Here is a 14,933-nt window from a genome sequence, read left to right on the forward strand (position 1 = left end):
GGCGGGGAGATGCGGAAAGACAGCCGCTGCCCGCTGCCCGCTGCCCGTTGCTGCCGTCTTCCCCGGATTGAGAAATGCCAACCCTTCCCCCGCATGGAATAGTCCCACGGTTAGTTAGTTGGCTGGTCTGCGCAATCCGCACGGGAGAGTTTGGAGCCGGAGTCTGGCCAACAACTGCCTTTCACTTGACCAATTTGGTGTGTCCTAGATAAAACTAGGTACAACGAGTCCTTAGAGTCAAAGCGAGTACTGCATTTGCAATTTGACTCTAAACAATTTTGTCTTCATTGTCTACTCCATAGTTGAATCAATAACAAGCAGGGTTGGAGTCGGGTCCGATCCCAAGCCGCGGCCCCCATCGGATCGGCCCCCCTGACTAAGCAGGATCGAAGTCTTCTGATTTTCTTCAAGTGTGTCCATGTGTGTCCATGTGTGTTGTTTGTATACATCGTCCCCATCATCAACCAGTCGTGACGCTGAACCGCACTAACTATTTACAGTAAAGCATACATAATAATTCACCAGATGCATGTGCAAAGAATATCGTACCGAACACAAAACAAACACCCTCTGCATGGCAGCATTTCACTATGTCATCGAAAGTGCCACGCAGAATAACAAACATTGCAGCAGACGGAAGCACCCATCCGCCCACTGATAAAATCAAACTGTCTAGCTCTGGCAAGACGGTTCCTCACTTTGCACCACGAAGGGAAAAAAACACAATGCAATCCATATTGACAAGCGTGTCCTTCGCGTTACTCAAAACGCCCTTCAACCCTTCCGCCCATCGTATCATCTGAACCCTTGCGCTTCAAGGGATTAGGCGTGGATTGTCGCCCTGGCGCTGGATCCCCGGAGTCTACCACGCCACGTCACGTAAGTCAGGATGAGTGCTGTAACCTGCTTCGATGGAATCCTTCTCCTCCTTCATGGGGTGGTCGGCGCCCGTACCTGATATGCTTTGGTCGGTCCAAATCGTATCATATGACGGCGGGTTCATATCCACATCTTCGGTCGATGGCACCTTATTCGTGACTTCTCCCATGGCAGTAAAGCCATTCTCTGGCGCCACCTCGAGTAATTCTCTGCGCACGGGATTGACGAGATCATGCTTCATCCGGTCGTTGACATAGACGAGGAAGTACGGCGTGGGAGGGTTGTACTGGCCCTGGTCTCGGAAGATTTCATCCACATTATGCACCTCGCTCACCTCCTGGTCATTGTACTTGCGCCACACATCGCGATCAAAGTCGAAGATATAGATGTAGTAATGCCCGAACTCAACAGAGCCCTGATGAATGAACACGGCGTACAACCTGTATGCCTCATCTTTGTGTTCAATAAACTGGTCGGCTATCATGGCTCGAGTCTTCTTGATCTCGTCCTGGACATCTATTGGGGAGTCAGAGACACCGCGGATAATGTGATAAAGACGGCATGGCAAAGAGAAGGAGGAAGCACTTACGCGTCAACTCAGCACAGGCTAGTTGAGAGAGCCGATCGACCTCCGCGCAAAGCTTTCTGGTATCCACATCAAACAAGTGGTCGGCGGAGTCTGCGTCCTCGAGACGATCTGCGGGATTCATAGCCTCTACATTGGCCGACGGCCCCGCATCCTCGACGAAATTTGTCTCTTCTGCAATACTCTCGAGATCGGTAAGAATCCTGCTGGCTTCGTCGAGCAACCCCGCTGCATCAACCTTGCCATCTTCCTACGAGAGTGTTCAGTATGTTTTCTCAATTGAGGAGGGAGGCAACAGTAAACGTACGGTACCGTGTAACAATTCTGACTGCCGAGCTTCGAGACTCTTCAGTGCGGCTTTCCATTCCCAACTTTGCTGCCGTTTTGCCATGATTTCAGGCGACTTAGTATCCATGTAACGGTCTAGGTATATGGTTTCCTCCAATCCGAGATGATGGGTTGACTTGAAGGAGCGTTTCGTTTGGGGGTCAAACTGGACGCGCTGGACCTGGATTTGGAGCACTGGGGGTAGCTTGCTAATAGTTCCAAATCGCTCGGCGATGGTATTGTCAACATTGACTTTCTGCACATCGAACGCTCCGTCAAGCGCTGCATAGATGTTGCGTGGACCTGATGCCACATCGACTTTGATGTCGCACCACCATTCTTCCATCGGACGAACGCCCTGCTCGGACTTGAGATAATATATAGTTTTCCCATAGAACAAGCTGGAGGAAGGAGCTATTAGCGAGGGAATCTTAGTCTGCACTTATTTTACTTACTCCTTCACTTGGTCAATCTGTTCGCCATCGGAAGAGTGTGCAACAGGTCGGATCGCGCATTGGCTTTGGAACAGCACATTATTGATTACTTCCGTCACATCCTGCTGGGCTCCAATCTCCAATTCTTCTTGTAGTAGTCTCTGGGGATCGATGACCGGGGTAGGTCGTGGGGGTACTGGTGGTGGTTGGCTAGCTATCACGGGTTGCTCTGCAGGAACAAGACCGCTCGAGGGCTCCGGGGTCACTTTCTGTCCGTCCTCCATCTTGGTGTCAACAGGAGGTTCATTTTCCTTGTCGTCATTATGAGGTTGCTGCGTCTCTTTTGCAGTCGTTTGTTCAGGTGGAACATCAGTGGCGGCTGTGTTGGAGGCCTGTTCTTCCTGCGTGGGCTGCGGAGGTCCAAGAGGGCCCAAAATGGGCATTCCCTCGAGTTCGCCCAGGGCTGCTGCGGGCCTGTAAGTCGAAATAGTAGAGCGGCGACGAATGGCTTCTTCATTCGATGTTCCAATGAGAGTCAACCGCGCGAGCTCTTGACTTGGTGTGACGTAAGGAAACGGAGACGTGATCATTTCCGAAAACAAGGTCCGCAACTCTTTCACGACTGTGTCATCTGAGGTAAGCCTTTGGTTTATATCAAGAGAACGAGAAGCACTTACATTGCTGAGAGCGCTCGACCTCCTTCCGTGAAACTTTGCGAGATCCTACCTTCTTTCGGCTCAGGTTCTCATCGCTTAGGTCCATGCTGAAATCCTCGAAGTGCAGGATCAAGTCGCGATACCCACGAACAGAGAAGTAGAACTGTAACAAGCTGTTCAGGTAGCAGGTGTTGCCAATGTTCTGCAGCCCGACCGGCCACTCTGACAAGTTACGGTCCGAGCCAGTGCCCATTCCAGTGGCCTTGTTCGACAGAAAGCTGCTGTTTTTATGCTTCCCAATGATCTGCAAGGCCTGGTTGTACATTTCCACCTTGCTCGGGTCTTCTACCACACAGCACGTATACGCTGCTTCGATCAAATCATCGTCGACAGTGCGATTGTCAATGCGCAAGAGACGATACGCATCCCCAATATCCATCTCACTGGCCGTCATCTCACCAGTCTTGAGAAAGTGCTTCAAAGCATCGGACTTCCGCGCCTCGGCAATAAGCTCAAGAGCTCGCCGCGCAAGATCTCTGTTTGACGGAGCATCCTCAACCTACATGAAACACATTAGCCCGTGAAACGCTGAGGCCACAATCAACGGGGACCGACCTTGGCAGTGAACAAGGAGACTATGAAGTCGTCGGCAGTTCCACTGGTGACACCTAAATAGTCCTGGGCCTGTTCCACAGTCGATACGCCTAGCATATGAGTTAGCCGCGATCAAAAAGCGCCTGGATCGCGCTCTTAAAATCTTACTATCATCCGCCACGGATTTGATGCGGTCACTACGTCTGCTCTCGCCTATTATGCGCATCTGTCTGCGAGACTCTGCTTCCTGAGCCGAGGTTGTGGAGCTCAGGTACGCGTTGAACGTCCCAATGATACTATCTTCCGTGAGCCGAGGGTTGTCATGAGCCAGACCGAAGTATTTATAAGCATCGGCAACATCGTCCTCGGTGAATCGGCCTTCGGCGTATGCTTTAATGACCGCTTGTTCGATTACAGCGGCATCGTCACCGCCCCTTAGCTGTCCGATCTCTTTGAGGCATTTCAGGTATAAAGGCGACCGTGCGGGGTCGACTGCAACCTGCCGGTGGAAAGCTTCAATGATTGTAGCGGAGGACATATCGTCGACAGTGCCCAGATCCTCATAATAGCTATAGTCCTGTTAGCAAGTGCTAGTGAAGTGAGATACGGCGTGAACGCACGGTGCAGGAGCAAGTTGGAATTCTTTCGACCGGCTTGCATTAGGGTCTGGCATGATGATTAGTCGGAAGTCATCCAGCAGATGCGGACTTTACTTACAGTCAGCCGCATCCAACGCACGAAGCAAGTCAAATATGGCTGGATCGCTTTGGTTCTCCACCTGATGACCTTTTCTTTCCATCACAGGTCGCTGCTCTATCAGTGCGGTGAGTTCGTGCAAGACATCGTCGAGGAAAATCTTGAGCTGGTCCCGGTATGGATGTTCCGTCCATGGACTGGTCCGCGGGGGTTCCCAGAATCCTTCATTCTAGACGATAGTCAGGCATGGTGGTCGAGTAGGGCCAGACGCAATGTACGAACCTTGACAGTGAATCCCAGGAATTCCAGCAAACCTTTGCAAGGCACACCATCGAGACCAAAGCAAGTTATAAATCTCTTGTTGTTGGCCGAGATCGATTTGCCCTTGTCGGCTGCATTCAAAGAATTATTAAGGTATGCGCCGAGGGTCTCGAGAATAGTGATCGGCTGTGGCACGCCGAGGCCTTCCAGACGTTCTGGTTCTGCTGCAAAGGCCTCCTCTGCTCGCTGCTGAATGAGCTGAGGATCCGTCAATAGCTGTACCAATTCTTGCGAGAGTACAGGGGAGACCAGTCGAACCGACACCACGGTAGGACACGTGAGGTAGGAGCATTCGAACTCATACGTCTCTACAGTCTGTCCCTTCGGTGTCACATCTTGCCCCGTCGACTTATATACCAGGTGATGCAAATGGTTTGGCGAATTTTGGCTATGTTGGCCGATTGTAGGCGTGGAGTGCACGACGAGTTGCAGATGGTATCGGCACTTGCGGCATATAGCAGATACTCTAGGAGGGTTGGCGCTACTCCTCCTCTCCGGCTCTGGCACAAGGGTTTGCTTCGACTTGATCACATAGTTATGAGGGCATGCGGCAGGAGAGACGTACTCCGGTGGCCCAGTGTAGTAATCAGGAAAGACGGGTGGAGCTTGGGAGAGGAGGTTACGGCCTGAAGCTGGGGGGTGGACAGGATCGTAGTCGCAAAGAGCTCGTACGAGACTGGGAGCAGTCCTGCCTGTAGAGCAAAGTGTTAGCCGCACATACACTTTAAAATTGTGTGGGCGCGTCCGGTCTGAGGGAATGTACGTACCTGACCTCTGCGTGGATGACATGGATACGCTCTTGGGGAGCTTACTGCAGCGCGAGGGGTTGTGGCAGGCAACGGCAAAGCTCTAAGAAAAGAACTCCCATTCAGTCATCTAGAGAGTACTTGGGTTTGGGATGTGATGAGATGTATGAACCACCCGCACAACGGCAGAAAATATGAAATAAATTCGTGCAAATATAGTACGAGGCACGAGGCACTCCAGACAGTGGTAGCAACGGCGGGGAATGGTGAGCGGCCCGCACTCGGCCTGGCGGCAAGCTTGATGGGTCGTATCTTGTCCTTCTTCAAGCACAACAGATTTCCGACAAGTTCAAGATGAATCATCTAAACCACTAGAACGAGAGAGAGAGATAGAGAGGAATTACTGAAATATGTCAGTACTCTAGAAGAACAAGCGACCGACAGCCGGCGTGGAAATCTACTACCAGATTGCCCTCAATGGGAAGCTCCTCAAGGAAACCCGGCGATAGGCGGTGTCACATGGCAGAAACTCTGACGTCTCCAAATTCATTCACGCCCGTCCGGCGACGACACTTGAAGCCCAGCTGCCACAGCCCATCATACACCCACCTCATATCCCACCGCCACCATGGCCCCTCACTCCGACGAACACGATTACCACCCCAAGGATGCGCTCCAGGCCACCTTGAAAACCACCATGCTCACTGGTGGAGTGGGTCTTTTCGCCTCCGCCGTCCAGAACACCCTGACTAGAAAGAACGTCGGACCATGGGGTGTGTTCACGAGGACTGGCGGCACGATCGGCATTTTCGGTACGAATATCCCATTGCAACTGGCCATTGGAGCATGATCCGGATCAATTGTCACTCCGTTACTGACAACGCATGTCTAGCCGCGATGGGAGGTACCTACGAGTTCGTGAAGACCGCTTCCGCCAACCTTCGTCAAAAGGAAGACCACTACAACGTCGCGCTGGGAGGTTTCTTCTCCGGTGCTATTCTGGGACTTAAAGGTCAGTGCTGCACAATTGCTTTGATTGCTGTCAATCCCATGCCCCTCTCCCCCAATTGGATTTACCGCTGACGAGTCGCGAATAGTCCGCACTTTCCCCGCAGTCCTGGGCTATGGTGTTGGCCTGGCCGTCACCCTCGGCGCTTTCGAATACACCGGTGGTTCGTTCTTCGGTAAGAAGCGGGATCCCAACGTCGACGAGTTCGAGCGTCGGGAGCGGATCAGAACGGCATACAGAACCTCCGGGGAGGAGACTCTTGCTCAGCTGGGTGAGGGACGAGGTAGGTCTCCCAAATGATGAACGGCATCACCGGACACTTGATGCAGAACGCCGCCAAAAGCTAACGCTGTATCTGAACAGGTATCTACGGCCCTGGATATGCTGAGAGACGGCGGGAGAGAATCAAGGAGGCATACGGTATCGAGGTTCCTGCATCATAGAAATGGTTTCATTGAATTTTTCCTCTTCGCGCAGTCTTCCCTCTCCCCCATTTCCGATATATTCTTTTGTGTAAAATTATTGCGTTACCCAGATGCCGTTCAGCTAGCAGATTTGGCACGTCCCCACGAATGCCCCTTTTTTCTTACTCGTGTTTTGAACTTTGCTGGGAGAGCGGGTATTTCAGCGCAAGTAATCGCATAATGCGGATTATATCTACGTATGAGGCTTGCATTGAAGATATGGAAGGTCGTCACGGAACAAGTGAAGTAAATGATACATGCAAGAGCCAGAGGTTCGGCATGCCGCGCGATATCTCCAGCGATGCAGAGAACAATAGCCCCTGCTTCGAATTTCAACCCATTGGTCGTCGTTTTTATACCTTTGAATGGTTCAATTGCTAGCTACTCGATCACTAGGAAGTCTGTCTCGAAATTGCAGGCATTATTGCCATACCGAAGCATTGCATGGAATCAGGTCTACCTCCGCATTTCTTAAATTACCACTGGAGGGGTGCCGGCCAATCACACGGTCAGCTTATCAAAGCAGCAGAGAGTCTCTTACAAGACTCTACAGGTAAGGTAGGTACCATCCAACTAGTACTACTACAGAGATGATACATGTGCTTCATGCATATATCGTAAGTCAAGGACACTCAAAAGACAAAATATATTCAAGCGCCCTTTCTGCTCTGACATTGCTCATAATCGCGATGCCGCAGAGTGCTTTTCTCGAGTGCATTTACATATGGGCTTGGCGTGAACTATACGCTAACGGTGTTCGTACCTACCTAACTTAGTAGTACTGAATTGCTACCTATTCCTATTGAGGACGGAAGAATCAAAGCTGGAGCAGAAGATGAAGACTCCACAGAGGTCAACTCCACTCGCTTCTGAGCGCTACATCACCCTGGCAAAAGTCCTGAGGTGGCCTGTCCGGTCGCCACCAGCTGAGACGTGCGAAGAGCAACTGTGAAATAGTACTCATCAGGGTGAATGGATAGACAAACCAGGTCCCCGGACCCCAAGACCAGCTTATTATATCCATTAACGAATGTGGTGCAGGAAGTGGAGGGCAGTGGCAGTGGCAGTGGCAGTGGCAGGAGCAGGAGCAGGACAGTGGGAGGCGAGCGGGGATTATTCTCCGCATAATTGCGGGCATCTGCAACAAGCATTAGATCGGGGATTAGTGTCTTAGATCAGATGAGTTGACTACTGAGTACCTCACTCTACCTGAACCTCGTTTCGTGAGAGCAATATTGCTAAATCCGAAGGGGAGGGTGGTTTTGTATGTTCGCAAATGCTCTGTATCTGATCAAGTGCGTTCGGATAGGCTTCACTTGCACCTTAGTATCATCTCCGCTGCTATACATGTCCAGGCAGAAGTATTTCGCCTTGGTAGGCAAACTTCGCCTTCCCATCAGGCTACCTCACATTAGGCCTGCAGATTGGCAACTTCGCACTCAGGTCGCATAAGCACCGCGAAATGTGCAACCCTCCATCCCTCCCTTCTTCTCGGGCTTCTAGAAAGGCAAGGGGAACCAGCCGTTCTCCGAGGTTCACCGGATGAAACGCTCACCCAGGCTGATGGGTCGCCCAGCTGTCTACTCCGTATTGACACAGAGTCAAGGGATGCATGATAATCTATGCAGGGGAACTTATGATATCACATCGTCGGGGATGACCCCTCTTCCTCCTCCCCTCCTGAGTCGTCAACAGTACCGGTACTTCTGTTCCTCGAGATCAACCAGGACGGCGAATCGACTCGCCTTCGGATGTGCATGTGAAGTCATTGCAATTGTAGATGTCTTCTCAAAATACAAGGAAAGAGGAACTGATGTTCGTGCGCTAACTGGTTTCATTCCGTAGGGAAGGTAAGTGGATGACAGGGCTACGTCAAGGGTGCGTGCATTGCAGAGAGAAAAAGGTGTCATGTGGAGTGTTGTTGCAGAAGCGAGAAGCGAGCAGCGAGCCATCAGACCTTTGGTATGTGGAATTGGGCTGGATGCTTCGCGATCGATGAGAGAAACAGCAAGAGATTGACCTCAGGATCGGTGGTTCGACCTCACATACTGTGTCAGTGGTTCACATCCGTGTACCTCGTAGTGGTGCATCCATCCGGATCGACATGGAGTGGATGAACCGTGCATGACGTCGAGGATCGATAGGATTCTTGGGAATGCTGCCTCGCCGATACCCGAATGGGAAAGACCAGAAAAGAAGCTGAGAGTGTAGAGGGATCCATTCCCGAAGATCCGCCCGGGAGTCTCCTTTTCTCCTGTGTGCATCTGAGTTTGATTAGAATTGCCACCTGTTCGGCAACAAGAGAGGGAGAGGGGGTGGGGGGGAAGGGAGGAAGAGGATTGGAAAAGGGGTGTTCCCATCAAAGGCATAAGGGAGTATTGCGCAGACGCAGTATCAAACTATCCGTAGATTGGCTGGACGGACAAACCCCCCCGCCCCGGCCACTGCCCGAGAAGGCAAAACGAGAGCTGTGGGGACCAACTCCCTAGCCACAATCTGACTTACGTAAGGTAAGGGTGATGCTTAGTGATGCATGGCACCAGCCACGTTCCATGCATGAGATTCATGTACTGTAAAAGACTTAGATCATGCTTCGGGCAGTGAGGGCAGGCAGCAACCACAACCTGAACAACCATACTCCATAGTAGCAGCAACAAATAGCATCAGCGGCAAGGATTGTGGGCTTTCCATTTTCTCTTTCCATGATTATTATTGGGTGGCGCCATAGTCATGAGAATGATGATGGGCCTACTAACTGTACCTAGTACCTACATGCAGTGTGCTACTTACTGTTTGTACCGAATCTGACCGTGGGATGATGATCATCCTTTGGGTAGGCTATGTTCTATGTTCTATTGTATTCCAGTTTGAGATTGGTGAATCTCTATAGATTTTAATTTATCTTTGGAGAGTCTGGATTATGAGACTATATTTATAAACCCAATGGAAAAGGGGAACGGACCAGAGTGCATGTTGCCCAGACCCATTGAGACTACGGAGTACAGGTGTATACATAGTAGTACGGTAACTGCTGCATAGGTATATTATACTTGAATGGTTCTTCTCGTACTTTCTGGCCACCCTCCTTTCTCCTCCCCTCCTCAGCAAACAGAACTCTAAAAACAAGGTGTATGGTCAGAGAAGAGATAAAGAAAGTCAAGTGAAGAAAAGTAAAGAAGAAGAAAAAAAAATTCAGAGGTCGGGACCGGGGATTCCGTCCCAAGCGTCATAACGTCGCAGTTACCATCTGGTTCGTTTGGCTGGGGTAGACGTCATCCGAACCGGCACTGGATATAACCATTCCCCCCCTTTAAACCTTCAGAGGCTAAGAAAGGGAACTGTGTAACTTTCTAGTTATCTACAATTCTACAATTCTACAATTCTACAATTCTACAATTCCACAACTCTACAACTCTACAACTCTACTACACTTTACTCTCTACATTCTACCTCCTACCTATACTCTTCTACACTTTCCTCCTTCTTTCAACCATTCCTGAAACATTGACGGCGATCTGGATTGCACAGATTGAGAGATTGTCTCCTGTCACTACTTAAATTGGAGAGTCTCCTTATTTCCGTTCTACTTGCTAGTAACGTTACTACTAGACTACGACTACTCCGGGCCCAGCCCAGTTCCAATTTCCCATTTCCCATTTCCACCCCCCATCGATCCTATACGAACTAGTTTCTCCCTCAGTGGAGACCCAATCTCCCCCCGAACGTCGCGTCCTGATCGACTGTGGAATGATTTTCTATTCTTCTAGCCTCTCTTCTTTTTTGACCGAAGGGGTATTCTCTGTGAAACTCATTCTGCTAGTTGAATGAGAGACCCTTTAGGTCGTTCGCTCCGGTAACTAACCAATACCACCTCCGATTAACCAGCCATACTACACTATTACTACTACCTGCTCCTTCTACGACTCTACTAAATCCGATCAATTTGGCTGGTTCTTTTTAGATTGACTCTCCTTTTCTCACTCACTCTCTCTCTCTCTCTCTTTCCCTCCTACTCTTCCTCCTACGACTCCTGTCCTCCCTATTCTCATTTCTTTCTTCAACACTTCGCATTTCATGATATATTGTTACTCTGGACGCCCTTATAACTCTGATCGCGGCCCGCATTCGGCAACGGACCTTTTTTTCCAACGACGGACCGAATTGATATCGACACACGGGCCTGGACTGCCTTGCACCGCCCGATTGCGCTGACTTGCATTGCCCGTCACCACCACCACCACCACCACTAAACTACCGCACTCTTACTCGCGACACGACGACTACCGCCACTCGTCCACCCTCCTCCTCCCTCTCTTCTCTTTCCTCCTCTCGTGGCCTTCCTTTCCTGCCCAGTCATGGCTATGGCCGTTAGGTCGCAAACGCCGGTGCAGGACCCCTATGGCACCCTACCTCAGCATCCCGATTCTCTACTAAACCGCGGAGCATACGGCGCGCGCTCCAGTTCCCGACCCAACTCCATTATCGCCAGTACTTCCGGCTACAATAACGTCACCCACGCCGCCGACCCCACCTCTCACCCTCACACCGGTCGCTTCCACGAGGAGTTCGACGCTGCCAGCCAGCGCGGCTCCGTTATTGTGGACGGTCCGTCGAGCGCCGGCATGCAACGCTCGGCTTCACAGATGTCCCAATCTCGATCCGCAACCCCGACCAGATCCGGCACTTTGAGAAAGAAGGCCTCCCTCAGTAAGAGAGGTAGCATGCGTCGCAGTGGTAGCAAGAGAAGTCTGCGGGCGGGTAGCGTACGAAGCCTCGTCCTGGGCGATAGAGAGAAATACGGCGTCGATGGCGAAGATCCGAACAGCGCATTCTATATTCCTGTTCCAACGGATGGAAGCCCGACCGAGGTACTGGCTAACCGTTTCCAATGTAAGAACCCCTCATATCCAATCCAGGAGGCAACATGCTAATATGCGACAGCGTGGCGCAAAATCCTCAAAGATCTTATCGTCTTTTTCAAGGAAGTGCAGAAGTCGTACGAAACACGCTCGAAACTCTTCATGTCCGCCTCGAACATCATGAACAACACATCACTGCCGCCGACATTCCTCAAGTCGGGTGGTCTGGCAGATGCGACCGAGATCTTGCGCGACTTTCACCGCCAGGGTTATTTGGAAGCGACTAAGGCGGCCGAGGTGGAGAGCGAGGTTGTCAATCAGCTTATGGGTCTTCGTAATGATCTGCAGAAGAAGACTAAGGAGATCCGCAGCCTGTCGGGTGATTTTCGAAACTCTGTCGACAAAGAAGTTGACGCCACTCGCAAGGCCGTTCGACACTTACACGAGGCCCTGGGTCTGGTCGACACTGATCCATCTGCGACTTCTGGAAAGGGCGATCCTTTCATTGTTCGGTTGAGTGTGGACAAACAAATTGAGAAACAGATCGAAGAAGAGAATTATTTGCATCGGGTATGTTGTGGTTGTTCCTCGTCTCGATGCTCCATGCGCGACAGACACTAATAATCACCTAGGCATTCTTGAACTTGGAGAACTCTGGTCGCGAGCTCGAATCCATTGTTGTCAGTGAGATTCAGAAGGCCTACAACGCCTATGCCAGCATTCTCAAGCGGGAGGCCGACGAAGCGTACGACACCGTCGAGAAACTCCGCGCTGGACCCATCTCGATGCCACACGACCATGAGTGGAATGCATTCATTGCAGACACTGACGAATTGGTTGATCCCGGAGTGCCTCTCCGTGATATCGAGAGCATTACCTACCCAGGAAAGGACCACCCTGCCGCCGCAGAGGTCCGGTCGGGTATGCTGGAGCGTAAGAGCAAGTATCTTAAGAGCTACACGCCCGGCTGGTATGTCCTGTCACCCACGCACCTCCATGAATTCAAATCCGCCGACCGCGTCGCATGGCAACAACCGGTGATGTCGCTAAATCTCTTGGATCAGAAATTGGGGTCGCACTCGCAGCCCGACTCGACCTCGCACAAGTTCATGCTCAAGGGAAGACAGACCGGAACCATGCACCGGGGTCACTCGTGGGTCTTCCGCGCAGAAACCCATGAGACGATGATGGCCTGGTACGAAGATATTGAGAGCCTCATGTCCAAGACGGGCGAGGCCCGCAACGCATACGTGAGACGCCATGTCCGCACCGTGAGTGGCGCCAGTTTCCGTCACAGCAGCGATGGAATGGATGAGGATGAAGCGGATAGGACTCCCTACTCTGCGGAGTCAGCCGTCCTGTATCAAGAGCGTCCCACTTCGCAGCCCCGTCAACCAGGAGGCCGCTTTCCCAGCGATGTCCAGATAGATCGTCACTTAGAAGCGCCTCTGTCGCCTTCCAGCGGTGAGAGCTCCGGTGACAGAGACCTGCTGGCGGCGGCCGGGTCCTTTTCTGACCCTCGACCATTCAGTAGCGCCATGACCGATGGTGATGCAAATGGCAGTAACTTGGAGAATCAAGGGTATCCCCAGCCAGTAGAAAGGCACGACAGCCACTATGGCACATGGATGGGAGCCGGAGGTTATAATGAGCAAACTCAGCCCGCGCAACAAGGTTACGACCGAGGTTATCAGGACCGAGAGACTGGCGAGGCCATCTTCGTCAACGGCATGGGTTCCACGAGTTCGCGAGATCCATCTTTGACCCGCCAGCGCAACCGCGGCGAAAGCGCCTCAACAGCGCCCACGGCGACGAACGGGACAGAGTACACACACAACACCCTTCCGAGCTCAATTGACGAGCACGAGGAACCCAATGTTAATATCGTTGGGGTTGAGCTCGACGGCGCAGCCAAGCAGCCCATGACAACCACCGACCATGAGGGAATTATACATGCTGGCCCGTCCATCGGCACTGTTGCCACTGACATGGCCGTCACTCAGAATGGCAGTGCCAAACGACCTCCCGCACAAACCAAGGGCAGTGTCTCCACTCTCGAACTGCAGATTCCAGGCCACTATCCTCCTGCAAATAACCTGTCGCCATAGACGCAGGGAGCCCTTGTGATCGGGTAATCTCAGACGAATGGCCATCTACCATCATCTGAAATGCTGCTGACTTGGGGAAGGAGCTCCGACGGAAAGAAAAGAGTCCTGCAACCCCAAGAAAGCATTTTCCTTTGTCACACCCTTTCCTATGTTTTTTTCCCTTTGTATATCTTCACGACCTGACGACAATGACGTGTGATCCTGATATGTGTGCGCCTTTGACCTTCAATCATATTTGAGGAGCTCTCATGCATGACACATACCAACAAACAAATTTTCAACAACAATATGTGGGAAGGAGAGATACAGAATTGAAATATCCTCACTTTGGCAAATCTCACCCCAAATTCTTCCCAGTCCCTTTATATATCCACACATTTCACACAACCGTGCACTCCATCGCTATTGGCGTTCTGTGTCACAAAATCTGACAGATTCGACTAGCGGGAACCGGATTGGGGCAGTCAACTCCCTCCGGGGGTTAGTTACTGTACAGCTTGACAGGTCAAGTAATTTTTGACCACGGCTGAACTTTTTTTTTTCTATTTCAATATTCGTCACCTCTTCCTTTTCTATTTCTCTTTACAAAGGCGTTAGACTCCCGGATGGCCGGGCGGTACGGAAACGGATAAGGCGGTTGGTTGGCTGGCTGGTTGGTCGGTTGGGTTCATCGGCTGAGGGGGTTTTCCATTGCACTGCAGCCAGTGCTCTCTGCTTCAAGGGTCTTGGCTTCAAGGTTATCGTTGCCTGATTTCTTTCTTGCTTGCTTGCTTTACTTCTTTGTTGCCTCTTACTTACTTACACTTCTCTTGTATCTATTTCACCCATTTCTCATCATCATCATCATCACTGATTTCAATTTCCTCCATCACCATTGTTTGAGTGTTGGTTGCCTGAGGTCGAGTTGCTGATGAGCTTTTCTTTTCTTTTTGCTTGCTTCTCTTATTCCCTTCCTGTTTGAATCCATCTAGGTGTTGCTGAAAGCTGGCTTTTCTGATCGTATCGGTTCTGGATCTATCATATTCCCTTGACTTTCTTCTGACACTTTCTACGGTACAATACGACAAATGAATTTGCAGTCTGTGTGGTAACTATCCTTTCGGCCTAACCATTCATGGTGAGGAAGATCTGAATCATCAGACGATGAAAAAAGGTCCACCGTTCGTTTCCTTGGAAAAGTACAATAAACCACCCACCTCTACCACTTGCACCCTCCCTGTAGATTTCGACACTGGGTGTAATTTAAGACGAAGG

General features: G+C 51.1%; 3 protein-coding genes across 3 annotated transcripts; 2 read left to right on the plus strand and 1 right to left on the minus strand.

The window, feature by feature from the left end:
- Positions 1-416: 416 nt before the first annotated feature.
- Positions 417-5,622, minus strand: BO95DRAFT_442422 (ubiquitin-specific protease UBP2). The gene is made up of 11 exons (XM_025586420.1): positions 5,261-5,622; positions 4,455-5,185; positions 4,194-4,401; positions 4,097-4,142; positions 3,645-4,045; positions 3,498-3,586; positions 2,904-3,441; positions 2,248-2,848; positions 1,773-2,193; positions 1,469-1,715; positions 417-1,395 (listed from the first exon to the last, which is right to left on the minus strand). Exons 1-11 carry the CDS (start codon positions 5,280-5,282, stop codon positions 863-865), a joined length of 3,837 nt encoding a protein of 1,278 aa, XP_025442563.1. The 5' UTR covers positions 5,283-5,622; the 3' UTR covers positions 417-862.
- Positions 5,623-5,820: 198 nt separating this feature from the next.
- Positions 5,821-7,091, plus strand: BO95DRAFT_442424 (Tim17/Tim22/Tim23/Pmp24 family protein). Its single transcript, XM_025586421.1, has 4 exons — positions 5,821-6,051; positions 6,132-6,251; positions 6,337-6,531; positions 6,612-7,091. Exons 1-4 carry the CDS (start codon positions 5,868-5,870, stop codon positions 6,689-6,691), a joined length of 579 nt encoding a protein of 192 aa, XP_025442564.1. The 5' UTR covers positions 5,821-5,867; the 3' UTR covers positions 6,692-7,091.
- Positions 7,092-11,067: 3,976 nt separating this feature from the next.
- On the plus strand, positions 11,068-13,679 carry BO95DRAFT_362413 (SLM1 family PH domain-containing protein; the record flags this gene model as incomplete). Its single annotated transcript, XM_025582579.1, has 3 exons — positions 11,068-11,602; positions 11,654-12,141; positions 12,204-13,679. The coding sequence occupies 3 exons, from the start codon at positions 11,068-11,070 to the stop codon at positions 13,677-13,679; spliced, it is 2,499 nt and encodes an 832-aa protein (XP_025442565.1).
- Between the last annotated feature and the right edge of the window lie 1,254 nt (positions 13,680-14,933).

The sequence above is a fragment of the Aspergillus brunneoviolaceus genome, assembly GCF_003184695.1.
Source record: "Aspergillus brunneoviolaceus CBS 621.78 unplaced genomic scaffold BO95scaffold_31, whole genome shotgun sequence".
NCBI classification, from domain to species: Eukaryota; Fungi; Ascomycota; class Eurotiomycetes; order Eurotiales; family Aspergillaceae; genus Aspergillus; species Aspergillus brunneoviolaceus.

Excerpts from the sequence above, each read along its gene's own strand:
- BO95DRAFT_442422 (XM_025586420.1), bottom strand. The coding sequence starts at position 5,282 with ATGTCATCCACGCAGAGGTCAG. Across the intron at positions 4,402-4,454 it reads TCCTGGGATTCACTGTCAAG|AATGAAGGATTCTGGGAACC; the intron begins GTTCGTACATTG and ends ACTATCGTCTAG. Across the intron at positions 1,396-1,468 it reads AGCCTGTGCTGAGTTGACGC|ATGTCCAGGACGAGATCAAG; the intron begins GTAAGTGCTTCC and ends ACTCCCCAATAG.
- BO95DRAFT_442424 (XM_025586421.1), top strand. The coding sequence starts at position 5,868 with ATGGCCCCTCACTCCGACGAACACGATTACCACCCCAAGGATGCGCTC. Across the intron at positions 6,052-6,131 it reads CGGCACGATCGGCATTTTCG|CCGCGATGGGAGGTACCTAC; the intron begins GTACGAATATCC and ends ACGCATGTCTAG. Across the intron at positions 6,532-6,611 it reads TCAGCTGGGTGAGGGACGAG|GTATCTACGGCCCTGGATAT; the intron begins GTAGGTCTCCCA and ends GTATCTGAACAG.